Source organism: Parambassis ranga, chromosome 12 (assembly GCF_900634625.1).
Source record: "Parambassis ranga chromosome 12, fParRan2.1, whole genome shotgun sequence".
NCBI lineage: Eukaryota > Metazoa > Chordata > Actinopteri > Ambassidae > Parambassis > Parambassis ranga.
Genome location: NC_041032.1, coordinates 16,204,891 through 16,231,057, shown reverse-complemented (window position 1 = coordinate 16,231,057; position 26,167 = coordinate 16,204,891). Strand labels below are relative to the sequence as shown.

General features: G+C 50.2%; 4 protein-coding genes across 5 annotated transcripts in view; 3 read left to right on the top strand and 1 right to left on the bottom strand.

The window, feature by feature from the left end:
• The window catches only part of myo18b (myosin XVIIIB), a 42,156-nt gene extending 30,024 nt beyond the window's left edge, over nucleotides 1-12,132 (top strand). Inside the window, exons 42-49 of the mRNA XM_028418525.1 lie at nucleotides 7,834-8,097; nucleotides 9,275-9,414; nucleotides 9,531-9,726; nucleotides 10,509-10,694; nucleotides 11,105-11,276; nucleotides 11,420-11,586; nucleotides 11,683-11,877; nucleotides 11,990-12,132. Of these exons, the coding sequence (XP_028274326.1) occupies nucleotides 7,834-8,097; nucleotides 9,275-9,414; nucleotides 9,531-9,726; nucleotides 10,509-10,694; nucleotides 11,105-11,276; nucleotides 11,420-11,586; nucleotides 11,683-11,877; nucleotides 11,990-12,132 (1,463 nt within the window). The remainder of the gene's footprint in view (nucleotides 1-7,833; nucleotides 8,098-9,274; nucleotides 9,415-9,530; nucleotides 9,727-10,508; nucleotides 10,695-11,104; nucleotides 11,277-11,419; nucleotides 11,587-11,682; nucleotides 11,878-11,989) is intronic.
• A 109-nt stretch (nucleotides 12,133-12,241) lies between these two features.
• On the top strand, nucleotides 12,242-18,056 carry sez6l (seizure related 6 homolog (mouse)-like). The gene is made up of 8 exons (XM_028417321.1): nucleotides 12,242-12,747; nucleotides 14,363-14,557; nucleotides 14,731-14,922; nucleotides 15,387-15,581; nucleotides 15,927-15,962; nucleotides 16,312-16,426; nucleotides 16,764-16,869; nucleotides 16,940-18,056. Exons 1-8 carry the CDS (start codon nucleotides 12,573-12,575, stop codon nucleotides 16,970-16,972), a joined length of 1,047 nt encoding a protein of 348 aa, XP_028273122.1. The 5' UTR covers nucleotides 12,242-12,572; the 3' UTR covers nucleotides 16,973-18,056.
• Nucleotides 18,057-20,706: 2,650 nt separating this feature from the next.
• Nucleotides 20,707-22,430, top strand: ubc (ubiquitin C). The gene is made up of 2 exons (XM_028417896.1): nucleotides 20,707-20,843; nucleotides 21,530-22,430. The coding sequence occupies exon 2, from the start codon at nucleotides 21,537-21,539 to the stop codon at nucleotides 22,224-22,226; it is 690 nt and encodes a 229-aa protein (XP_028273697.1). The 5' UTR covers nucleotides 20,707-20,843; nucleotides 21,530-21,536; the 3' UTR covers nucleotides 22,227-22,430.
• Nucleotides 22,431-22,780: 350 nt separating this feature from the next.
• On the bottom strand, nucleotides 22,781-25,813 carry polm (polymerase (DNA directed), mu). Of its 2 annotated transcripts, none has more exons than XM_028417990.1 (11): nucleotides 25,769-25,813; nucleotides 25,064-25,558; nucleotides 24,815-24,983; nucleotides 24,644-24,739; nucleotides 24,397-24,567; nucleotides 24,247-24,318; nucleotides 23,924-24,177; nucleotides 23,757-23,859; nucleotides 23,426-23,683; nucleotides 23,241-23,324; nucleotides 22,781-23,151 (listed from the first exon to the last, which is right to left on the bottom strand). In XM_028417990.1, exons 2-11 carry the CDS (start codon nucleotides 25,237-25,239, stop codon nucleotides 23,065-23,067), a joined length of 1,470 nt encoding a protein of 489 aa, XP_028273791.1. In that variant the 5' UTR covers nucleotides 25,240-25,558; nucleotides 25,769-25,813; the 3' UTR covers nucleotides 22,781-23,064. The 2 variants fall into 2 exon arrangements, with proteins under 2 accessions (XP_028273791.1, XP_028273789.1); XM_028417988.1 differs by having other exon boundaries at nucleotides 22,783-23,151; nucleotides 24,644-24,742; nucleotides 25,769-25,811.
• Nucleotides 25,814-26,167: the final 354 nt, after the last annotated feature.

Sequence of the window (26,167 nt, the reverse complement as noted above, 5' to 3'; positions counted from 1 at the left end):
TGATGGAGCTGTTTCCTCCGGCGTCCCTCTCCTCCATCACTCCCCCCTCCTCCCCCTCCCATCTTCCCTCCTCCTGCTGCTAACTGGAGGCAGGCGGAGTGTGAGCAGAGTTTCAATGACTTGTGGCTGCGAGTGCTCACACACACACACACACACACACATTTGTATTACTGCTGCATACTTGTTAAGAACTTCATTGACTGTATTCATTCCCTCTCTGACATTTCCTCTTAATCCCGTCCTAATCTTAGCCCTAAGCCCTCATCTGACTCGCAGGCAGCGCCGAGGAGAAGTGAGTCTGTCCTGACTTTGGAATATTCTCCTCTTCCTCCTCTTCGTTTTGAGGACATTTAATCCCTGTGAGGATTAAATGTTTCACATCCAGGGAGTAGCTGTGGCAGCAAAGACGCACTACTTTCAACCACTCCAGAGTGTGTGTGTGTGTGTGTGTGTGTCTCATCTGCCTCATCGTTCACACACGGTCACACTCCACCTGCACGCCTCATTTATTGGACCACATACCAGGAGACGCTCTTACTCAGTGTCAGGACAGGAGTGCTCCTCACGCTGCAGACCAGCTTGTTGCTATGACAAACACATTCATAAAGCGTAATCACTGATGTGAAATGTGAGGCTCAGTCATCCCAGCAGGTGTCCAGACTCATCTTTCCCTCGCCAGCGTCCATCTGAGAGCTCTGGCAGCGGCTCTCTGCACACAGGGCGTTAAAAAAATCAGGGGCGCTTTCTGAGGTGACTGTTTCTCAGTATATTGTGATGTTTGTCAGTTTAAGTATGAGGCGACACACAGCAGGCAGCAGCTCCAGAGGCTGAGACATGGAGACAAACACTGCAGTTCCTCCAGTGGCCACCAGAGGCTGAGGCCAAACATGAGTCACTCCCCACAGACCACAGAAATAAAAACATGTTAACAGCACACTACCAGGTGTGGTTCTGACCAATCAGAGTCCAGTCAGGAAGTGCTGTCAGTTCTGTCCAATCAGAGTCCAGTCAGGAAGTGCTGTCAGTTCTGTCCAATCAGAGTCCAGTCAGGAAGTGCTGTCAGTTCTGTCCAATCAGAGTCCAGTCAGGAAGTGCTGTCAGTTCTGTGTCTGTTGCTTCATGAAGACTTTTCTGCCTTGATCACAGTTTGTTGTGACTTCATGCTAATGCTATCGTCTGAAGCTAACATGCTAACCTCTTGTAGCAGGGTGTTTCCTGCTTTAATTATCGAGGTCTAACTGAACGCGGGTGAAAACTCTGACCTCAGATGTGTCTGCCTCTCAGATTCGAGCTCTGTGTAAGCACACTGCAGTGATTTAATGATTTCCTTTGTGAGAACTGATGGGTGCCAACACACACACACACACACAGACACACACAGACACTGGTCGATGTTATCTTTGCGCTGCCGCTTAAACTGCAGTCGGGGTCAGCGGTTGAAGCGACCTGAAACTGAAAGCAGAGCAGCTATCGAACCGACCAATCAACTGTGACCTCAGAGGAGATGAGCCTGTAGTTTAGCAATCTCATCTCTGCACACACACACACACACACACACACACACACACACACACACATCTAACATGTACACACAGTCTCATTAAAAGTGATCCTGTGAAGTTTGACTGAATGTTTTTTAAATTTGTTACATTAAAGGTTTGACTACTAATGAGGAAGTGTTTTCACTGAGCACGCTCCAACAACATCCGTCTATTAAAAGTAAACCTGTGCAGAGTTATTAAAGAGTTAAATAAAAAGCCTGATTGGAAACAACTGAGTTTAAAACAAAGTCAGATAGAAGTAAATCACCAGGCTTTACTCACATGAAATATTAGTGTAAGTGCCTGTCAAATGCATTCAGCAGTGACCTTGACGGGGCAGTGTGTGATCACACACACACTCTCACACACACACACACACACACAGACACCTGTCTGCTTATTAAAAAGGTGCGTCCAGACTCCTGCAGCAGCTGCAGCTGGTTTAAGACTCAGATGACATCTGGTGTGTAAACCTGGTGTGTGTGTGTGTGTGTGTGTGTGTGTGTGCGCGCAGAGACTTGACTTCCTTTCTGAACCCATCAGGATTAAATGTGAGGGACTGGACTTGGTGTGAGATCAGGTTTAGGGTTAATGCCCCCAGGAAGTGAAGGAAGCACGGCTCCTTGTCTGCAGGCTGTCAGGGAGTGTGTGTGTGTGTGTGTGTCTGTGAGTGTGTGTGTGTGTGTGTCTGTGAGTGTGTGTGTGTGCGTGTGTGTGTGTGTCTGTGTGAGGCAGGTGCTGCTGCAGCCAGGCATGACCAACTCAGCAGAGCAGATGGCATCATCTGTGGGCTCCTTCTTCACACCATCCTCTCTCACTCATTTTCCTGCCTGCCCAGCCTGGTGCAGCTGTGCGTCCCTCTCTACCTTCCATGCTACCTTCCCTCCTCTGTGTTCTTCTCAGTGACTCATGCTCCTTTGTTTGCTTCTCTGGGTGAAGACGAGCTGCTGCCTTCCTCCCTGTGGGCAGCTCGTATGATTAATGGCCGATAAATCCTGTTGCTCAACCATATAAACTGTTTCCCAATCGGTTTGTTGCAGGAGCGCGGCCGAGCGTTATTCTTGGAGAGTGTATTATTCTCTTCTGATGCCCGTCAGCAGCTACAGTGATGAATGTGCTCTCTGCGGAGTAACACCCACAAATAACAACTCAAACAGCACAGACGACGCGTCCCCAGCCAGAGACACAGTCCTACACTTCCCACAATGCAGCAGCACCTCTCTGCTTCCTTTGATTTTTCACCATTTTATTAAGCACGTTTAGTCTTTAGTCTTAAACGCTGCAGCTGCTGAGGCTCTGACAGCTAGCATGTAGCAGCTAGCATGTAGCAGCTAGCATGTAGCAGCTAGCATGTGTGTAGAGGACTGTTGTGTCTCTGTGAGGACAATATGAGCATAAAGTCACTTTGACTGAAACAAACTGATCAAAGCAGAAAAGTCTTCATGAAGCAACAGACACAGAACTGACAGCACTTCCTGACTGGACTCTGATTGGACAGAACTGACAGCACTTCCTGACTGGACTCTGATTGGTCAGAACTGACAGCACTTCCTGACTGGACTCTGATTGGACAGAACTGACAGCACTTCCTGACTGGACTCTGATTGGACAGAACTGACAGCACTTCCTGACTGGACTCTGATTGGACAGAACTGACAGCACTTCCTGACTGGACTTGGTCAGAACCAAACCTGGATCAGAGTGCTGTTAACATGTTTATTTCTGCTGTAAAGTTTAAACATGGAGGTCTGTGGGGAGTGACTCACTTTTGGAGTCAGCCTCTGGTGGCCACTTGTGGAACTGCAACAACAAACACTGCAGCTTTCCATTGAAGTAGCTCCCTCTACTGGGAGCACCCTGAACAACATGCCAAAGTCTGAGTGGTTTAGCTAGCTTGGTTGTTAGCATGTTACTGTGCTTGTGTCAAAACAGCAGCGTGTCTGAGCAGTCAGCACACTGGGCGGAGCTTCCAGTGGTCAATGACATCATGTTGTAGGTTTGTGAGCAGCGACCTGATTGGTTAACGCCTGCTGTGTGTTCGTTCATCTCTCTGGTGTCTTGTAGAAATAATATTCGGCTGTATTTTGTGTGTTTAGGCGGATTTTTTTGACGTGTTTTGGAGCCGTGCTGCACCTGCTGTGATAAACTGACCTGTCTGCAGCCAGACCCAGCCTGTGATCGGCTGTGCAGACAGCGGAGTCGTGCTCTGTGTGTGTGTGTGTGTGTGTCTCCATGGGGAACAGACATGGCAGACAGGGAATGTATTGCAGATACTGTTGCTGCCAGTCCTGGTCTGATAAAGCTCTCTGAGCAGCCACCAGCCTCTGGAATACAAATTAAACACAGCCACAAAGAAAACAAAGAGACGAGGTATTTCAGTGCAGAGGTTCAGCTTTTGAAAAACACACAAATATACACACACAAAGACACAAAGGAGCCGTCCTCATTGTTGTCGTCCCCCAACCCCCCCCCCCCCCCCCCCAGCGCCACTGAAACCTTTTTTGACATTGCTTTACTCTCTCAGACCTGATTGTGTTAGAGCAGCAATGAAAGCCTGCAGTCACTGAAACCATTGCATACTGCCTCCACACACACACAGACACACACACAGGCCCTGTGTACCCCTGCAGCACAGCCAGTCCATGTGTGATGAGGACACACACCTCCCGGTCAGCAGCATGTGGCGTTGAAGGCCGCCAGCTGACATGAAGCAGCTGATCAGATGGACGCTGGTGTGTCTTAGCTAACTGTGCCTCCTGTTTAACCTGTTCCTGGCCAACAGAGGGGGCTGGTGGGTCGTTAGCTGGCCTCACGTCACCTGTCGGTACCTGACTGGCTAACAGAGCCAGCTGTGAACGCTGCCTCATGGAGCTTCTTCCTCCTTTTTGCACCTTGACATGGAGGCTAAAGCAGCCAAATGTGTGGCGTCTGATCTGATGGCGGTGACGATGCGTTCGGCGCCCCCCCACAGCTCATTTCCTGCCTGGTCACAGAGGTCAGAGCAGCAGCATCAGGTGGACGGCTGTGTGATAACGGCCGCTCAGGGACAGATGAAGCTGCAGACACTGGAGAAGACGGCAGAGCTCTTTCTGGCGTTCAGCTTGTGAAGGTTCGCCGTGCCTAATTAACCGCTTGAACCACGACCAAACTGGCCGTCAGACAAACTGGAGGAGCTCTGAAAGGTTTGGCCGGCTGTGCTGTCAGAGGATCCTCATGAAACACACAGCTATGATTTCTCTTCTCTGCACTGAGCTGGAGCTGCCTTTAAGAGCTGCATGTCTTTATTATTTGTCTCTTTGTCAACAGCTTGTTAATGGACGAGGCGCCCACGCTGTGACAGCACAAGACGTCTGAGCTGTGCAGATTCAATCATATAAGCTGAGGAGGAGCGGCTGCTGCTTAACGTGGACAGCTTTGAAATCTGTTACTGAGGCGGAGAGCGTCCTGACTGCACGCTCTGCCTCTCAGATCAAATCAGATCTGATTTTCAGTGAAACTGAAACCTGATTGGTGGAAAGTAACTAAGTATTTGCACTTTGTTTCTGTACCGAAGTAATACTTTCCTCCACCCTCCCAGCCTTTGGGTGACTCCACACAGAAAGGTGGAGCCTGCAGCCAGGTTTGAACCAGGAGGAACCACCACAGACATCATACCTGGACTTCACATAGCTCCAGACCTCAGTCCTCACTCTGTGTCTGTCGGGTGGAGGTGTGAAAGGTCGTTGCACCGTCAGCAGGCCTTCGGTGGGAGCCTTGATGTCGGTGCTTTCAAAGGCCCGGCTGACCTCTCCATCTGAGTGGAGGGATGAAAGACAAACGTCCTGTAAAGAAGCAGGAGGAGTGGTGGGTGTGAGCTGACGGAGATCAGGGCTGATTCTGAGATCCCTCTGGACTGTGAGAGGATGGAGCTTTTCAGCCTTTAAAGACATTCTGAAGCAAGGACACACCGTTCAGGGCAGGCTGTTTATTCTGCAGCAGCAATGTGCTCACATGAACCCAGCTCTCAGGCATCTGTCAGTGACCTCCTGTGTCTGAATGCTTCCTCTGTGTCCAAGTGTCCTGGACTGTCCCGCCATCAGCGTCCTCTGACCTGAAACGACCATGTGCAGCATGAGAGGCTGAAAGAGGCGGTGCTTCTGAGGTCTGACACCAAGCTGCTCCGCCATCAGCCGTGCGAGGGTCCTTAGGTTATTATGATGTGATCCACAGTAATGAGTCCAGACAGAGGATCTTTTAAAGAGTTTATCGGGCTCTGTGCTTCCTCCTGTGTCACATGACCCGCTCTGCTCCTCATCAGCAGCAGCTCCATCACTCCTCGGCGCCTCTCGCTGTGAAGCTGTTTGTTTTTTTATGTTAATGCAGCAGTGTGGTGGCAGAGTGACGCTCTGAGAGCAGAGCTGAAGCTGTGCCTGTGTCTGAGCACAGAAACCTCAGAACTGTCCGTCAGCCCTCATCATCACAGAAACCTGGAAACCCGCGCTGGTTCTGATAAACACCACTAATGGACTTCACAACATCTGGGCTTTAATTATTCATGTGGTGCTGGAATGACTCCGGCAGCTGTGAGGCTGTCAGCACGTTTCCACAGACATGACAGGAAATTAATTAAAAGGATGATCAACGTTAACCAAACATCAGACTCTGAGCTCAGAGCTGAGGGGCACGAAAAGTTCTGCCTCTGACATGCTGCTGATGTTTGTAAAAACATCCTTGATGATAAATATAGCTGCTAACAGACACGCTATCCACTCACTTTTAATGCTAACTTTAGCTGCTAAATGCTAAATAAACAAACAGAATGCTACCTCTGTGACATCACAGGGAGAGGTTTGGCCCCGCCCACTTGAGGGACAGGAAGTGTGTACCATTACACATAAATTAGGATGTAAAGTAAACCGTCCTGTCTGAGGAGGGGTACGACCTGCTGCACGAGTCAGCGGATCAAACCACTTTAACCACAGAGCTCATCAGGATTCAGCCTCTCATCCCGCCCATCTGCATTCATGCGTGTCTCTCATTAGCCATCCTTGATTGGATGCTTCAAAGTCAGAGGACGACCCTCCTGCTATAAATAAGCTAATTGGGATGAGAGCGACGACAAACAAAGGCTCGGTGAATGCAGATGTGTGCTCACTGGAGACCAATTAAGGACAAAGGAGAGTCAGCCACACAACGCCTTCTAGAAGATTCCTCTACAAAACCGCACAAAGCGCTGCTGGGACGACAAACCTGACGCGTTTAGTGAGAGGAGGGCGACTCACCCGGAGCAGCGGCTGATTCAGGGAAGATGGAGCCTCACACAGATTCATGAGGCGCTGCGAGTTCACGTGTGCTCGAAGCCACACAGGGTTCAATCTGAACGCCCTTTCACACTTCAGGCATTTTAAGGAAATAGACTCATGTTTGGAGCCAGCCCTCAAGTGGACATTCAAGGAACTGCATGTTAAAGACTCATCAGTTGTCACACAGACTGGACCACGTGCTCAGACAGGAAGCTGCTGAGGAGCAGAGAATCTAACCACAAAATGGTCGAGTGCCAACTTGCTGCCCTCATTGGTTCTTCACCTTCTGCACAGTCTGGAGAGATCTTAAAACATCCTGCGACTGACTGCAGCCAGTCAGTAAGAGGCGGGCTGCTGGAATGTGATCATCTCTTTTAAAGAGCAGCGAAGGTCACGGTGTGTGTCTGTGTGTGTGTGTTCTCACTGTGTGTGTCTACTACTGCCTGAATAAGTGCAGGCTGTGGTGGAGATGAGAAGACGACACTGTGTGCAGTAAACAACACAACGTGTGTATTCTCTGTCTGTTTGTGTAGCGGACAATCCATCCTGACACACACACATTAATGTGAGGCAGCACTGAGCCAGTGTTGGACTCTGTGTGTGTGTCTGTCTGTGTGTGTGTCTGTGTGTGTGTCTGTGTGTCTGTGTGTGTGTGTGTGTGTGTCTGTGTCTGCCTGTGTGTGTGTAAATGCTGCTGTGTGCTGTTTTGGAGCTGAGCTGCTGGAGGTGGTGTTTTAGCATGCAGGGCAGAGCGCTTCGCCTGTCTGTGCATTTCTTCACACACACACACACACACACACATACACACACACACACCCCACTGCTCGCCTCCTGTCATGCTTAACTGCCCAGTGTGTGTGTGTGTGTGTGTGTGTTGTGGAGGTGAACCACACCGTCACTGTGCTGGCTCGATAACCCTGCCCCTGATAAGAGCAGCAGGACGTGGACAGAGCCCCCTGGAGGACATGTCCGTCTTCTCATGTGTGTGTGCTTCATTTCTTGTTCTGCAGACACAGACGTCCCCACAGCTCTGCCCTCCACACATCCTGCAGGAGCGACACCAGGGAGCACCAAGGAGGCCGGCTCCAAAGCCAGGAGCTCCGGTCTGCTGCAGTCAGTGCTGCTCCCCTCCCCTCTGCCCCAGAACCTGCTCCCTCTCCTGGGCAGAGGACTCAGCGTCAGCTCCCTCCCTGGGAGTCACTCCCCGGAGCAGCAGAGCGAGGGATCGCTGAGGAGAGTCAAAGCCCCGGCATCAGCTGCAGAGTCAGGCCAAGGCAGCCGGCCAACCCAGCCTCCTCCCGCAGACACACACACTCAGCTGGCAGACACACACACACAGACACACACTCCTGAGCCGGAGCCTGAGGGCACTACGGTGGGCCCGATGCTGGACGGGGACGCAGAGACGGAGGCACCTCCATTAGGTATCACACACACACACACACACACTCCATCCTGTCTGCAGTCAGAGAGCAGTCAGTGTGTGTGTGCAGAATAACTCAGGTAATCAGCTGCAGGTCAGACAGAGACTCTGCGAGTGTTGGTCATGTGACTCCATCATGGCGTCCTGCTGGGTGCTGAGGAGGACTGAGTGTTTGTTTTTAACACAGGACGATGGTTTGTTGTGAAGATTAGCGCTGCCTCAGGTGCAGGCCTTTGAGTCCACTTTAGTTCTGTCACATTTGTATAAGCTGCCATTAAAGAGGTTTAAAAGTGAAACATTTGGCTGTGAAAGCAGCATTAAGAGGATCAACCTGAGCCGGTCCGCTCACAGCAGGGAGGAGGTGTGTGTTTGTTCGGTCGTCCTGGCCGCGCAGCCGCTCACTTCCTCTTAATTTCCATCGTTAATTCTACGCAGCAGGGATTTCCAGGCAGACTCACATATAGGGATTACAAGGCAGCGCACAAATAAACGTCTCTGCTTTCTGTCCTCTGCTCTCTGTCCTCTGCTGTCTGTCCTCTGCTCTCTGTCCTCTGCTGTCTGTCCTCCGCTCTCTGTCCTGCTCTATGTCCTCCGCTCTCTGTCCTCTGCTGTCTGTCCTCTGCTCTATGTCCTCCGCTCTCTGTCCTCTGCTGTCTGTCCTCTGCTCTCTGTCCTCCGCTCTCTGTCCTCTGCTGTCTGTCCTTTGCTCTCTGTCCTCTGCTCTCTGTCCTCCGCTCTCTGTCCTCTGCTGTCTGTCCTTTGCTCTCTGTCCTCCGCTCTCTGTCCTCCGCTCTCTGTCCTCCGCTCTCTGTCCTCCGCTCTCTGTCCTCTGCTCTCTGTCCTCTGCTGTCTGTCCTCCGCTGTCTGTCCTCCGCTCTCTGTCCTCTGCTGTCTGTCCTCCGCTCTCTGTCCTCCGCTCTCTGTCCTCTGCTGTCTGTCCTCCGCTCTCTGTCCTCCGCTCTCTGTCCTCTGCTGTCTGTCCTCCGTTCTCTGTCCTCTGCTCTCTGTCCTCTGCTGTCTGTCCTCAGCACCGTCCAGCTGCACACTCAACTTCTCAGACCCAGAGGGGTACATAGACTCCTCCGACGACCCGCCTCTGCCCGACGGCGCCCTCCTGCACTGCACCTACACGGTGACCGTGTACACCGGCTACGGCGTGGAGCTGCAGGTACACACACACACACAGCTCTGTCAGGAAGATGCTGGCCTCTGATCTGAACCCAGGTTATACTCTGCCCCCTGGTGGCAGCCACAGGTACTTAAGGAATCTGAACTCTCTTCCAGGTGAAGAGTGTGAACCTGTCTGAGGGCGAGCAGCTGTCCATCAGAGGTGTGGACGAGCGAGGCGCCCCGCTGGTCCTGGCCAATCACACGCTGCTGGTGGAAGGTCAGGTGATCCGCAGCCCCACCAACACTCTGTCCGTGTACTACCGCTCCGCGCCGGATGGCAGCCTGGGCGTCTTCCAGCTGCACTACCAGAGTGAGTCTGCACACACACGGGGACGCGGTGGAGACGGCGTCCTCCCATCAGGCCCTGAGGGGCCGCCCGCTCTCTGTATACACGCTAATTACATAATCAGAAATCATCTCATCTTATCACTTTGCACGGTGATTGAATCTGTCGTGTGAATTAGCTGATTAGAGCTCTGATTAATCAGCTCTTATCTCATTAGGAGGCAGGGAGGATGTGGCCCTTTGTATGGAGTGTGTGTGTGTGTGTGTGTGTGTGTTTATGGAGGCATGTAAGTGATTAGGACAAAGGAGGAAGAATCCACCTGTGCCATTAATCAAAGTGTTACATCAGCTGCTGACGACAAGAAACAAAACAACACAAAGACACTGATCAACTTACTGTGCTGCTTGAAAACCTTTGAAGGGAGACACAGCGATGGTTCTGCTCTGCAGGAGGGACGGGCCTGAGACCAGGGGGTGTCTGTGGTGTTTGCAGCAGTTTGGGTTTTAATCAGTTTGCAGTGAGGAGACCAGAGACCTGTTAGTGGGCAGCGTTCACACTGACCTGTTAGCGCCGTGATTTATGTTCTGAGCAGACCTGTGGTGCGTTCAAAAGCCTGCAGCATTGTGGGGACTTCTGAGTGTGCTGATGCAGATTCTCTGACATTTTAACATCATCTGGTGTCTGATCATCATTCAACTCCCAGTGTGTGCAGTCATGTGCTCTTAGAGGAGGTTTAAAAAGCACCTTGTTTTATCTTTCAGGTGATCATACATGCTGTTCCTCTGTGTGTGTGTGTGTGTGTGCAGTCTTCAGGCTGAGCTGTTCGCTGCCGAAGAGGCCTCACTTCGGGGAGGTGTCCGTGTTGGACCTGCTGCCCGGAGGCACCGCCCGCTTTCATTGCCACATGGGTTACCACCTGCAGGGGGAGCTGCTGCTCACCTGCCTCAACGCCTCCCTGCCTGTGTGGAGCGGCAAAGAGCCCAGCTGCAGGGGTCAGTGAGTGTGTGTGTGTCTGTGTGTGTGTCTGTGAGTGTGTCTGTGTGTGTGTGTGTCTGCGTGTGTGTCTGTGAGTGTGTCTGTGTGTCTGTGTGTGTGTGTGTGTGAGTGAGTGTCTGTGAGTGTGTGTGTGAGTGTCTGTGTGTGTGTGTGTGTCTGTCTGTGTGTCTGTGAGTGTTTCTGTGTGTGTGTGTGTCTGTGTGTGTGTCTGTGTGTGTGTCTGTGTGTGTGTGTGTTTCTGTGAGTGTGTGTGTCTGTGTGTGTGTCTGTGAGTGTGTGTGTGTCTGTGTGAGTGTCTGTGTCTGTGTGTGTGTCTGTGTGTGTGTCTGTGTGTGTGTCTGTGTGTGTCTGTGTCTGTGTGTGTCTGTGTGTGTCTGTGTCTGACTGAAGCTCCTCCCTCCTGCAGCTCTCTGTGGAGGGACGGTGAAGAACGCCACTGTGGGGAGGGTGCTGTCTCCTTCCCCGCACCACGGACCCAACGCAACCCTGGACCGGTCCTGCTCCTGGTCCCTGGAGGCGCCCAAAGACCAGAGGCTGCACCTCCACCTGGAGAGGCTGTCGCTGGGGCCGACCGACAGGTGAGACATCACTGTGGGACGATTTAATGAGACCACAAATCCAAAACAAAGACTTCACTCCAGTAAAACCTGCTCAGCACCCAGCAGGAAGCCATGATGGAGTCACATGACCAACACTCAGAGAGTCTCTGTCTGATCTGCAGGCTGGTGCTGTGGAGCGGGCTGGACGCCGGCTCCGTGGTGCTGTTCGACTCGGGTCGGGGCGGTCAGATCCCCTTTGAGGGCGTCATCAGCGAAGGTCCGGCTGTGAGGATCCAGTTCATCACAGACCAGCCCAACCACAACACAGGATTCAACATCCGCTACGAAGGTACAGCTGCTGTGACTGCACACACACAGGTCTGTGATCAGCGCAGACCAGAACCCAGAACCCTCGGAGACCATTAACCTGTCTGTCCCCCCCCAGCGTTTGAGCGCGGGCACTGCTACGAGCCGTACCTGCAGAACGGGAACTTCAGCACGTCAGACCCACTGTACGGCGTCGGAGCTGTGGTTCAGTTCACGTGTGACCCGGGTCACTCGTTAGAACAGGGCCCGCCTGTGATAGAGTGCATCAGTGCCAGAGACCCATACTGGAACGACACAGAGCCGCTGTGCAAAGGTCAGACCGACTTTTAGTCCTGAACAGGCTCCATACCCGTTGGAATATGTCTGTTTAGCTTTGTTAGCTTAGCATTACCTGTGACTCCTTCTTCTTCTCTCTGTGTCTGCAGCGCAGTGTGGCGGCGACCTGTCCGGTCCTGGAGGAGTCATCCTGTCTCCAAACTGGCCTGAGTGGTACGGCGAGGGCGAGGACTGCAGCTGGAGGATACACGTGGGGGAGGACAAGCGGGTGCTGCTGGATGTGCAGCTGTGAGGAACACACACACACACACACAAAAAAACTTCTGCTGCAAACTTTGTCCCGGCTAAACACCAGGCGGCGGCATTAAAAATGGATGCAGAGCGGGGAGGCACGGCGTCAGATGCTGCAGCAGCGCTGAGTGAAGACTTGTGGACTTTAGAGAGCATGCTGATGAGGAGCTCTGCAGTCTGTTTGCCTTCATCCGGGTTTGATCTGCGGCTCAAACCACATTTCAATGGGAGCCTGTTCATCTGAGCGAGTTCTCCTCTGAGTCTGAGTCTGCACGCTGCAGTGCATGTTGGGACTCTGAGCAGACGTGTCTGCATCAAACTTTAGCCTATGCTAAGCTAACCAGTTTAGAGCATTAAAGATAAAGATTAGCCTTTCAGGCCATCTTGCCCTGACTCCTCCTCCCCTGCTCCGCCCTCAGGCTGAACATCAGCGACAGCGACATGTTGACCATCACCGACGGCGACGAGGTCACCACTCGTATCCTGGGGCGCTACGTTGGCGGCAGCAGCCCCTTCAAGCTGTCCTCCACCACCCCCGACCTGACCGTCACCTTCCACTCCGACCCGGCGGGGCTGGTCTTCGGAAAGGGCGAAGGCTTCATCATCAACTACATGGGTGAGAGACACGCACTGAGTGGACGAACCATCTGTCAGTCAGAGTCAGGCTTAACCAATCAGATTGAAGAGAATTATGTGTCCTCTTTGATCTGATTGGTTGAAGTTTGTGATTGACAGGTGGGTCATCCAATCACCTGCAGGCTTTGCAGGCACCGTCCTTTCCTTGACTTTAGATGCTGCAGTACAGTTACAAACTGTGGGTGCTCCTCAGGGTTTGACTTCAGGACCCCCACTCTTTATTTCATCATCAACATGGAGGTCTCCGCCCTCATGTGGACACTGGAGGAACTGCAGCTGCCTGATGTTTTTTTTTTTAGATATTTGAACCTTTTTTCTTTGCAAATGAAACTTTTTTTAAACTGAACCTAATTTCTAAAAGAGAGAGAGAGACAGGTTTTGATGTTTTAACAGGATTTGTTATGAAAAATGTTTCTAATGTGCAGACAGAAGCAGCCTTTAAATAGCTGCGGAGCCTCCATTCATCTCCCCCGCCCTCCCCGGGCTGCCCGCTCCCTCTTCCATCTCCTCTCATCTTTATTTTTCCTTCCTTTCGCTTCCCTCTGCCCTTATTCAATCACATCCTATTTGTTTCACCATCTCACAAAAACACACACACACTCACACACGGAAAGTTCTACAAGCTCCTGTTGTAATCTGCACTGCCTCCAACACCTGACACCAATTTGGATGCACACACTGTCCAATTTAGTCGTCACCCTCCCGACACACAGACTCACACACACGTTTCCCCGAGGAGTAAATCAAGGAGACACTGTGTGAATAGGGAGGCTACTCTGTCTGTGTGTGTGTGTGTGTGTGTGTGTGTGTGGAGGGGAATAAATTACACACACACACACACTCAGTTCTGTGTGTTGGAGCAGAAGCAGTGAGTCAATACAGAATGAATAATTGATCTTGGAACTTCAACTTTACAAATCCCTGCAGACCTATTATACTGTACAGTGTAATGCAATACAGCGCGATCAATCATCAGATATGCAGCCGGCCCCCGGTGGGAGGCGGCTTATTTATCCGTCTCTTCCTGCTTTAATGATTTTTTTATGACTCTTGTTAATATTGTGTGTTTTCAGCAGCAGCAGGAGGAGCTGTGGTTTGTTTTTAAATGTCTGAAGAGACGTTCAGTCCAAAAACAGCGCCTCCAACGCCCCCTGCAGGTTCCCTGAACCACTCTCTAACACCAGTTCAACCAGAAGATCAATAATCATGACTGATCACCCAGAGAATCTCATTTGCTTTGACTTACATCACAGCGGTTTGACACACAGGCGGTAGCCGTGTTTATTTCTGCTGTAATGCGGGCATCACCTCACTTTTTGGAGCCCCAAGTGGTCACTGATGGAACTGCAGAGTCTGCCGTCCCTCCTCTCTATCAGTGAGGCCAGTTTCAGTGTGGGTCTGAGGTAAACAGCAGACCGTCCTCCTCGGCGTGGACTCAGAGGTGATATGGATCAAATCCATCATCCTGTCTCACGGTCAAGTAATTGCACGATGAGTCCATTAGTCTCCGTGGCGTGTCAGGGTCTGCTGTCGCGTTGTTCAGGCCGTCGCCGCGGCGACCATTATTAATCACAGCTTCTTGTTCCTCCTCTCAGAGGTGTCCCGGAACGACTCCTGTCCCGACCTGCCGGAGATCCAGAACGGATGGAAGACGACGTCCCACGTTGCTCTGGTGCGAGGGGCTCGCATCACCTATCAGTGTGACCCCGGCTACGACCTGGTGGGACGGGAGACGCTGACCTGTCAGCTGGACCTGTCCTGGAGCTCACAGCCGCCGTTCTGTGAGAAGAGTGAGTGCCTCATGAATCTGTTAAACCATCAGTCCAGCACTGGGAGTTTATGTTATTATCATGCTTAGGAATATATAAAGAAACCTGGACTTTCCAGTGGTCCTTGAATGCACCATGCACATTGTGGTTTTATTTCAGGGTTTACCCCCCCCCCCCCTCTCTCTCTCTCTCAGTCATGTACTGTTCGGATCCCGGCCACGTGGAACACTCCACCAGGACTCTGTCCGACCCCAAACTTCTGGTGGGGACGACCATCCAGTACAGCTGCAACCCAGGCTACATCCTGCAGGGCGGCGCCACCATCACCTGCTACGGGCGGGAGCCAGGGACACCCGTGTGGACGTCCCGCCTCCCGCACTGTGTGTGTGAGTATCAGAGCGAGAACATGTGAGCAGCCGGTGGCTGTTTTATTAAAGCGGCGGGCTGCGAGGACGCTAACATGGCGGCAGTGTGATGTCACACACCTGTCAGCGGGCCTGGAGATGAGAGGCTCTGCGCCATGTTGCCGTGTTGCTGTGCGATCGAACATGAGTGGGTTTGTGTGATTTCAGGCTCTGTGCTGACACAGATCACACAGCATGCCAGAGACGAGGCTTCATCCCAGGAATGATGTGTGTGTGTCTGTGTGTGTTAATGTTTGTGTGAAGTGTTTGATATGTAAATGCTATGCTAATGCACCGTACCAATCAGCCCTCAGCCACCTGGAGGAGGGGGTGGAGATTATCCATGAGTCATGTCATCTCAGATCTGTCAGTCGAGCTCTGACGCAAAGAAAAATGATATAAAAAATAAAAACGCCGGGATCCTTTTTTCTCTCTCTCTCTCTCAGCCGAGGAGTCTGTTTCCTGTGAGAACCCTGGTCTCCCTGACAACGGGTACCAGATCCTGTCCAAGAGGCTTTACCTGCCCGGAGAGTCGCTCACCTTCGTCTGTTACCAAGGTTACGAGCTCATTGGAGAGGTGGCCATAAAGTGTATCCTTGGAAACCCGTCGTTCTGGAGCGGCCCGCTGCCTCTCTGCAGGGGTGAGACTTCAGCAGGACTCTGTGTGTGTGTGTGTGTGTGTGTTTCAGGCACTTTAGATGTTTGTGTTATCATCACAAAGACAAACATCAGCTGATCTCCGTGTTATTCTGGTGCCTGAACCTTTCGTCCGGTTGTCTGTAGAATAACACACCCGGTGCTGTTTACCTTCGACTGTGTGCATGCAGAATTATCCAGAGTGTTGTTTGCTCAGGCCTCTGTGCACACAGCTGTAGCATGTTGGGAAGTTTCTGCCTCCAGTTCTGGGCATGAGTTACCCAGGAACCTTGAAACAGGAAGTGTGATGCTGATTTACATGCACTGACTGACAGAATGATGTCTTGCAGCCAACCATGACTGCTTTGGCAACCATGCTTTAGAAGGTGAGTCTGTGTGTGTGTGTGTGTGTGTGTGTGTGTGTGTGTGTCTGTGTTGATAACAGAAACATCAAATAAACCATCACACAGGAGGAAAAACTCACTTCACCTGCCTGCGTCTGCAAACACCTGCCTGCCCGGTCCATCCCTGTGTGTCTGTGAGTGTGTGTGTGTGTGTGTCTCTGTGTGTCTGTGTGTGTGTGTGTCTGTTCGTCCCTCCAGCTGTGTTTGTCTGTTTGAGCACCTACAGCATCCAAACCACCCCCAGTCAGACGTTTAGGGGTCGTGTGTGTGTGTGTGTGTGTTCTCTCGGTGACACGGATCTGTGGATTAACCCGCTTTGTTTGTGTGTCAGTTGCAGAGGCGACGGCCGGCTCCCCTCTGGACGGAGGGAACATCGCGCTCGCCATCTTCATCCTCGTCCTGCTGCTGTCTGTGCTGCTAGGAGGCGCCTACGTCTATGTGACGCGGTATGCTAACTCCCGCTAACATCCCAAACAGACGTGTTTCTGTTCTGTTTTGTAATTCACAGCTACACAAAACACAAAAACAGGCTCCATCAGAACATTCTTGCAAATAGTGACACCTGTGGCTGTTCGGTGAACTGCAGTTAGCATCCTGTGGCTAAAATCGTTTGTATCAGGGGTCACATTAACTGATCGAGTTATATGCTAAAGCTAGCTAGCCTTCAAACTTCTTAAGTGCTCTTATGCAGCTCATATTTAGTGAACCTGATGTTTCTATGAACAGGAATAACCTCATGTTACATTAGCATGCTAACACTGGGTGTTCATCTTCCTGCTCCAGGTGCAGATATCACTCCAACTTGCGGCTGCCTCTGATCTACCCCCACCCGTACCGACAGATCACTGTGGAGACGGAGTTCGACAACCCGCTCTATGAGACAGGAGGAGTGAGTGTGTGCTCAGTCACCAGCTGACGCCGCCTGATCCCATGTCTAACTCTGCCTCTTTCCATCCCAGCAGGACACTCGTGAATATGAAGTATCAATATGAGACGCTTCTCACAAAGACATTTCTGAACCACGACCGGCCGGACCCCCCTCCTAGCTCCTAGCTCCTCATCCTCCCCTCCCTCCTTCCCTTTGCCGCCCAGGAGGAGGAGGAGGCGATGTAAATACACAACGATGATGTCCAGCCCCCTTCTGCCCTGAGACGGATCCTGTTCTCTCCTCCTGTGACGTGACGGGTGGCTGACGCTGGGAGGAGATGGAGGGAGGAGGAGACCCTCAGACGTGACGAGGACAGAGGGGCCAAACGAAGTGAAGGAGGGGAGAAGGGGAAGGAGGCGGGGACAGGATGCAGCTCGAGGAATGTGGCAAAATTATAATCTTCAAGATTTTCAAGCCATGTTTTGACTGATTTTGCAGTCTGATGCTTTACTGCTACATGCTTTGATTTCAGCTGTGTTTCCAGACACTCAAGAACAAAAATTCCCAAAAACAATCTGCAAATCATCCACCCTGTAATTTGAAATGTAGCAGCTGCTTTATGGAGATGAACAGCAGGTGGCGCCTTTTCTCCAGCTGCAGCAGAAAGAGTGTGGGGTTCCTTCAGGCGAGAAGAACCACGGATGCACATCGAGTCCAGGTGCTCCATGGTAGCTGAGAACACGGCATAGAAGAAGTGGAGTTAAAGCCGAGCCCCCTGCGCCTCGTCCGCCATCTTTGTTTGATGACATCAGACCTGAGTTACGCTGCTGGTGACGATAGGTCAGCAGTACAACATGTAAGATTAACCCCTGAACGGTGGACAGAGTGTGACGGCAGCTGCCTCCTGTCCCCTGCACCACCTCCTGCCTGCAGTTTTTTATACTCCAGCCGCTCCTACCTGCCCCCACCCCCACCCCCACCCCCTGGCCTTAGCTGTAGTTCTGTGATGTTGACCGACTCCGGGGCCGGTGCCGTGCTGTTGTCTTCTTCCTCTCACACGTAGTCAGATGGATGGACTGTGGTGGTCCTGGAGAGACTCTGGAGTCTCCGGGCGTTGGGCCGGCCGCTCTCTCTCTCTCTCTCTCTCTCTCTCTCTCTCTCTCGTGTGAATAGCGTAGCTGTCGTTGAAATTTTGGCGCGCGAGCTCGACCGACCCACCAGATGATGTATTTATTTTGATGTACTGTACATGTGATGTTTGATGCAGATTGATAAATGTACATTTTCATTATGAGAAGACAAATGTTAACAGTTTCCCTAAAGAAAGACTAAAACCTCAATAAAAAGTACAAAAGACTCTTAAAGACTTTTAATGAGACTTGATTTTTTACAGCCTCTTTTACATCAGCTGCAGATCAGCCAATCACTCTCTGAGTGTTGGTCATGTGACTGCTGCTCACATGTGACTCCATCATGGCTTCCTGCTGGTTCCATGTTGGATTTTTACATTTTAATATAGATACCCTGGATGCATTCAAGGACCATTACAGAGTGCAAACACCTTTTTAGTTTGGTTGCCGTTGCTAGGCAACCAAACTCTTCTTCTTCTTCTTCTTCTTCTTCTTCTTCTTCTTCTTCTTCTTCCATACGTTTTTGGGCGCAGCGTATCTTCAGCATACATTCACCGATTTCAGCCATTCAACTATCAAAATGTTCGTCTCACAGAGAACATTCCGGGTCAACTTCAGAAAATTATAGTTTTTCAAATATTAAGCAGTTTCCCTGTCATTTTTAACATGGGAGTCTATGAGAGAGCCCTTCAACGAGGGTCGTCTGCCAAATGTATCTCCTCCTACAGACTTCAAGCTACAGACTCCAGTTTAGTCTTAAAACGCTCATCAGATGCTGCTCTATCAAACTTGTCTCCTCTGCTTGTTACCATGGTGACAGGCTGACACACAGAGGCATACAAAGCTCTGAACTGCTCCGATTCTCCATCAATTCAGATCAATCCTTCACATCAGCATCAAAGCAAAGCTTCAGCTGCAGCAATCACTTGCATTTTCTTCAGGAAAAGCTTCTCTAGTTGATCAGACTGTAAACATTACAGCTGTCATATTGTCTGTCTGTTACTTTTCCACATTAACCCACACAGCCTGTGCTCCTTATAAGCTGAAGATATGCTTCCAGCCTCAGACCTTTCATACAGTATATTTCCAGGCTGTTCTTCATGGCTTCATATGGTTCTTGTCTTCAGCAGGTTCTCTTTCATATCTTCCTAATGTTCAAAGGTTTTCTACTTTTCAAAATAAAAGAGCTTTGTCCTTGTCGCTGTTGTTGTTGTTGTTGTGAGAAGTTTCCTTAAAGACTTTTCGCCTCTGACTGTGTGGGTCGCGCCCTGCAGCATCTCCAGCCCGCTCTAATGAGTCCTTCTGCTGCTAGCGTGAATGCTAATGGGAGGATAAGGCTTCCTGCCATGATTGCAATTTCCAGAGGCTCTCCCGCTGAGTTTAATTCAGCTGCTCGAGAAGCTTTTAACCAGATGCTTGATGATATTAGAAAACCCACACAAGTTTAATGAACCAACAGGCATTCACAGAGCCACCAAAACATGACGCTAATGTCTGCGTCTGAGGCGCTCAGTCAGGGCCGTTATGCAGAGGATCATAATGAGAGGTCATTAAAATCACAGCAGCTAACAGCGAGGGTCAGAGCGCTGGAAGCATCAGTCATATTATCATGTTGTGAAGAAGAGCTCCATTTGCTGCTTTAAGTGTTCCACAAATGTTCATTTAAATTTAAATAAATGTTCCTGCCACCAAAGCAAAGCACGGTGTCAGGACACGTCTCACTAAATAATGGAACAGGGTGACTGTGTGTGTGTGTGTGGTTTCAGGTGTTTTGTGTTGATGCTGCGTCTCCTCTGCGCCCCTCCTCTCTCTCTCTCTGTGCGTCCATTTGTCATCATTTTTGCTTCCTCGCTCTGCAGCTGCTTCACACCTCTTTGCTGCCACTTTGAGTCAGTTTCTCTTTTGTTGGATTTCTTTGTGGTCGTGTGATGAAACGTTTGAGCTGTCGCTTCACGGCGAGGCTCTGATCAGGCTGCTGCTGAGCTCACCGAGCTTCCACTGCTGCAGTTTGTGAATAAAACGTGGCTCTAAGAGCCTCAGATTGAAGCCGACATGCTGAACGAGCGACATTTTTTTCTGTCTGGTGTTCAGACAGGAGGACACACACTCCAGACACAGTGTGTGTGTGATTATCTGACATGGAGACAGATGAAGCCTTCAGTAGAGCGCTGTCCTGCCCTCACTCATTATTTTTAATGACAGCATAATAATGAAGGGTTACTCTAAGGTCAACATGTTTCCTGCTGGGACGACTCATCAACATGGAGACATTTTATGAGAAATGATTCAGGGATCAATATGTTCTTACCTCACCTAACCAACACAAAGGAGATATATACAGAAATTATACCAATGAACACGTCATGTAGTGTGTGTGTATGTTGTTGACCCAGTTAGAGCTTTAGTAATCAAATAATTTTTGTGTATTTATTTCTGTCATAATGGATAAATAAAGTATTCACATTGATTACTGTATCGATTATAATGTAATATTGATCAACTACATCATTTTTATTTACATTATTTAAAAAAAAAACTACTTCCTGTGTTGACGTGCGGCCGCGTCTTCATCCGCGTCCTTTCTTCGGTCTACTTTTTTTCCGGTCTTCTTTTAAAAGAGAAAGTTCACAAATCAATTCCATAAAACGTTATGTATGTTATTAAGCGTATTATTTATCGAAACATCATCCAGGAGTGTTTGTAAATAACTTTGCTTTCGATAACTTCTCTGTATAGTCCCAAAGAGTGAAAGGCGGAAGGATACTGGCTCGCTGCGCATAAATGTGGCTCCGCGGAGTTTTGTTTATTCAGACGCCGGCAGGACCCAGAGGACGGAAGCTTCTACAGCTGCGGAAACATTTGTTTGTAAGTCGTTTTATTTCTTTAAATGACTACTTCTTGTCGTGTATGCCAAATATGTTCTTTGTGGTAAATTTGTTGTTGTTTACGTGTTTTTTTAAATGGCTAAATCAAGATGTTTGGTCCGCTTTCGACGCTAATCAGGCCCGAAGCTCAACTGAAAAAATGGTCTCTAAGCGGCGGATTTAATCATAATTAAGGTTTAAGCATCACACTCTTACGTAAGTAACAATAAACCATGAGCTGTGACGGAGGTTAAATGCACTGGGGCTCGTTTTGTGGTCTAATTAACGCTAGGATAGCCACTTCCGGTTATCCTAGCAACGTTAGCTTCCCCGGCTGCTATCTTGTTTACCAAATGGAAAATGCTCGTCTAGCTGTTTGGTCGGGTTTAACTGTTACACGTGTTTTCCAGCAGGCTCTACAAAGTGTGCTGTTGTGTAGCGAAACAAAAGCTTCGAGGAGAAAGTGCCGCTTTGACCCCGATAATTAGAAACGTCAGCTGCGACTTGGCTAAAGCGGCCTCTAGTGTCTCTGACGTTTGTTAGCTTAACAACCTAGAAATGATATTAAACTTATTTTAATCAATGAAATGAGACCAACCCTGAAATATTTCATTGAACATTAAGGTGTAGGTTTTGTCATCATTAGCTGTGTTTTGCTAAGATGTGTTTGTTTTTTTCTGTCTGCAGAATCAAGATGCAGATCTTTGTGAAGACTCTGACTGGTAAGACCATCACCCTGGAGGTGGAGCCCAGCGACACCATCGAGAACGTGAAGGCAAAGATCCAGGACAAGGAGGGCATCCCCCCAGACCAGCAGAGGCTGATCTTCGCTGGTAAGCAGCTGGAAGACGGCCGCACCCTCTCTGACTACAACATCCAGAAGGAGTCCACCCTCCATCTTGTCCTCCGTCTCAGGGGAGGAATGCAGATCTTTGTGAAAACCCTCACTGGCAAGACCATCACCCTGGAGGTGGAGCCCAGTGACACCATCGAGAACGTGAAGGCAAAGATCCAGGACAAGGAGGGCATCCCCCCAGACCAGCAGAGGCTGATCTTCGCTGGTAAGCAGCTGGAAGACGGCCGCACCCTCTCCGACTACAACATCCAGAAGGAGTCCACCCTGCACCTGGTGCTGCGTCTGAGGGGAGGGATGCAGATCTTCGTCAAAACGCTGACGGGGAAGACCATCACCCTGGAGGTGGAGCCCAGCGACACCATCGAGAACGTGAAGGCAAAGATCCAGGACAAGGAGGGCATCCCCCCAGACCAGCAGAGGCTGATTTTCGCTGGTAAGCAGCTGGAAGACGGCCGCACCCTCTCCGACTACAACATCCAGAAGGAGTCCACCCTGCACCTGGTGCTGCGTCTGCGTGGAGGCAACTAACCTCTGGTCCTGATTCGTTTCTGCCATCATTCCTTTTCTTTTATCTATTAAAGTTTGGCCAACGTTGCTGCTTTTTGATCATTTTTGTGCTTTGGCTGAGGGAAAACGAGCTGTGGTTTAATGAGGAGCATGTTTGAGGTTAAAGTTCTGTGGAAATTGTGCTTTCACATGTATTCAACTAATAATAAAGCTCCTTACTGTTAAGTTATTTGTTGTAATTTACTTTATTACTAACGGTTATCAGATTATTGACCACTTCTGGCCTTTAGGTTTTTTTTTTTTCTGACCAAAAGTGGCTTACAGGATAAACGGAACATATTTTTACTGGCTCATCAGTATCAACAGTATTTCTGCTTCCTGCAGTGCCCCCTAGTGTTCGAATGCCAGCATTAGTAAATGTAACAAATTGACCCTTTTTTAGATACTGTATTAATCCCAGAGGGACAGAAGTGACAGAAGCATTTTGGATCAAACTGAACGTTCCTTCCTCTGTGAGCTCTCTGCTGTTTGCAGTTGTGAGGATGTTCAGATAAGATGAGGACGTCACAGCTGCTGAATGCAGGTCATCGATACAAACAGGTGTGTTTGGGGGATGTGCGCTCAGCAGCTGTGACCTAAACACACACACACACACCCCAAGTGAGGTCATATGAGCTGAAGGATCCCCACAGCTTTTATTTCTCAATTTTTTAATTTGCTGTAAAAATCAGTCTTTCATGAGCACACTTTAAAAACAGCAGAGCCTTCACAATGTGCTAAACTAATGTGAGCATGTGCAACAACTTGAGGTCTGACATCGTTCACTGCAGACACACAGGGGGGCAGATGTTGGCTCTCTTCAGGCGTTCCTCTCTGATGGAGGGATGTACTCCAGACTGAGATGAGCAAATATCTCCTCCTCAGATGAAGCTCGCAGGTATCGACTCTGAAAGAAAATGATGAGGTAAGTCCTGATGAGGTTTAATGTGCCTGTTTTTATTGATGTGACGCTGAAATTGAGGACTTGATGTGTACCTGTGTGTTGTCGTGCAGAGCGTGGCTGCTCAGAGACATGGCCTTCTCATGTCCTGCCCACCGTCGCAGCTCTCTCTCAAACAGCTGTGGAGGAGATGAGAAATGAACGCTTAATTCATCATGAGGCGAGGGGGGGGGGGCAAGTGAGAGCCTGAGGAAACAGGACAGAGGTCACCAGAGGTCACCTTGGATCCGGTCCAGCCGAGCAGAGCGAAAGCAAACTGGCTGATGGGGGAGACCACCAGGTCGACTCTCACAGCTCTCCACCGCTTCTGTGGAGCGGCACTGATCGGACCCTCTTTGGTTCCTTGTGGCTCCACGTCCGGCAGTTTAAAGATGGAGAGACACCTCTCGAAGCGGTCCATGTTGGAGGCGGGGCGACCTGGACCGTCCATTGACTCCAGGTAAGAGTTTCTTGTAGTTTTCTGGTACAACAGGAAGCCCTGAGGAGACGGAGGGCTGAACCCTGAACTCTACATCACACATGGTGCGTTCAAAGAACATCAGAAAACCTACCCGTGATTCCAGCCAGGAGACGATTTTAGGCATGAGCCCGACCTCCCTGCCCTCCTCCGGGTGTGTGATCAAGAAGTCGACGTCGTGGCCCGTGTCCTTCCCTCTGAACAAAGGCTGCAGGTTAATGTTGATGAGTCTCATCAGATTCACAGAGAGCATCAGCTCACCTCCTGAATCCTCCGGTCAGAGTGACCTGAGCTCCTGGTAACACGCAGGCGACGGCTTTCTGCACAATGTCCCCGATGGCGTCAGCCTCGGTCTGGCTGACCGGCTGGTTCAGGTCGTCGTAGTGATCCAGACCTGCCTGCTGAGCTCGGTTCAGAGTCTGTGCGGACTCTCGCAGCTGCTGCAGGGTGTGAATCCCCTCTCTGATCCAGCGGTCCGCTGTTTTTGCTCCAACCCCGAAAATTCCAGTCAGAACCTAAAAAACGCCTCATTAATGGCAGAACCACCTGTTACACCTGGGTCTGGGATAAAACGGCTCACCCACCTTCAGGGCCTTGTAGCGCTCAGACTGTTTGGTGGTCTCAGCCTCGTGGGACGCCCCGTTCTCCAACACGTCCTGTGTGAGAACAAATCATTTTGATCAGATGTTCGGTGGAGCAGCAGAAACATGGCTGGACACAGTGGCATCACTGACTCTGATGACTCTGAGCGAGTGTCCTCCCAGACATGGCAGCCCTTCGAGCTGCGCCATGCTGGTCACCACTGAGGGGAGCGCCTTCAGCACGGCGGCGGCCCGCCGGAACGCCACGCCTCGGCCCTCCTCCTCGCTGAGCTCTGCGTTCTCAGCCAGCAGCGACAAAGCATCCTGAGACAGAACAGGGCCATTGATTCGTGCTGGTTTTCAGGTAGTGTGTGTGTGTGCTGTGAGGGTGGAGACGTACGGTGAGGGCGGTGTTGTGGTTGACCAGGGTGGTCCGCCTCTGGCAGGCGTAGGCGGGCACTGAGAACAACAGGAGCTCAGCCTGGTTCACCTGCTGCTGCTGAGACACACAGAGTGACACTTTAACACGGACAGTGGACCACTGGACCCAGCCTGGACGCGTCCTCCGTACCTGCAGCTTGTGTCTGTCCTGTATGTCCACAGGCAGCCCCGCCCTCATGCTCTCTGTGTACCAGCTGATGTCCAGGAGCTGAGCGTCCGCCGCTCGGCCCTGCGCGTCCATCCACGTCCTGACCTCATCACCGGAGTTGTTTTCAGAAATAACATGCGTGACTCTCTCACTGTGGAAAATGACATTTGAACTGTGATCTTAACTTCGTGGCTCCACAGTTTAAAACATTTCCTTCACTTAAAGTTGTACCTGAACGCCTCCTCCACCTGGAATCCGTTCTTCCGTCCGAGCCGTGAGAGGAACGCTCTCCGGCTGGCTCCCATCTTCCTCTCCAGCAGAAATAAAACCAGCTGAGGGAACTTTGTCGGCGCGTTGTCTCCGGGATCCAGAGAGCAGGCGACTTTCCTCCTCTTTAGCGGCACCATGGTTCACTCCCCCCGTCAAACATCCATCACTTCTGCGCGGCTACTAGCTAGCTCGGTTAAAAAAAGCTAATTATCGTCAAGGCGTCATTTTAAAACTTTAAATATTTCCTCACAGTTCAGTTACGACGTGTCTCGTAACCGTCTTCATTTTCTGAAGCAGGTTATGGGAAAGAAAACCCGCAAACTGCAGCGAACATCTGTAAAACTACACACAGCCGGATGCAGCTGTGCCGGCGCGGTCCATCACCAAAACAGTTCCGACTGGAAACAGTGACTCGTCCGCTCAGGCTGGCCTGAAAGGACGAGTCCAAAAAGAAGGCTAGAAGTTAAATAAAAGTTACAAATAAATATCTGAACTATTATTTATATTCACGCAATATCAGTTATAATAAAGCCACAAACACATTTACAAAGCAAAGATAATATTGTGTAGTATGTGTGTGAATGTCAACATGTGCAGCTGTAAAATAAGTCCTACAGATAATAATGTGACATTTAACAAACAAACACTGTGTGTGTGGGTTCTTACACGGTCAGTCCACCTGTTGACTCAACAGTTAAACCATGACAGGAAGCAGATCATCGTGTAACTCATCATCATATCAGCTCTGACAGTCAGAGGCTGCAGACTCAAAGCTGATAGATTGAAAGGAAGTGCTGATGGATCAGATCGATAGGTCACTCTGCATCTTGGGAATCTCTTCTTCATACATGATGCACACGTGCATGAGTTTTATTGCGAAACACACATGTTTAAAGTCTAATTCTAGTTATTTAACCTTCGTATTCATTGTGTTAAATTGAATATAATTCAATATAAAGTGATATAATATTAATAATTAGTGATGAAAGTTCAGAGAAAGTATCTGCGGTGTGTGTGTGTGTGTGTGTGTGTGTGTGTGTGTGTGTGTTGTACACGGTGTCCTCT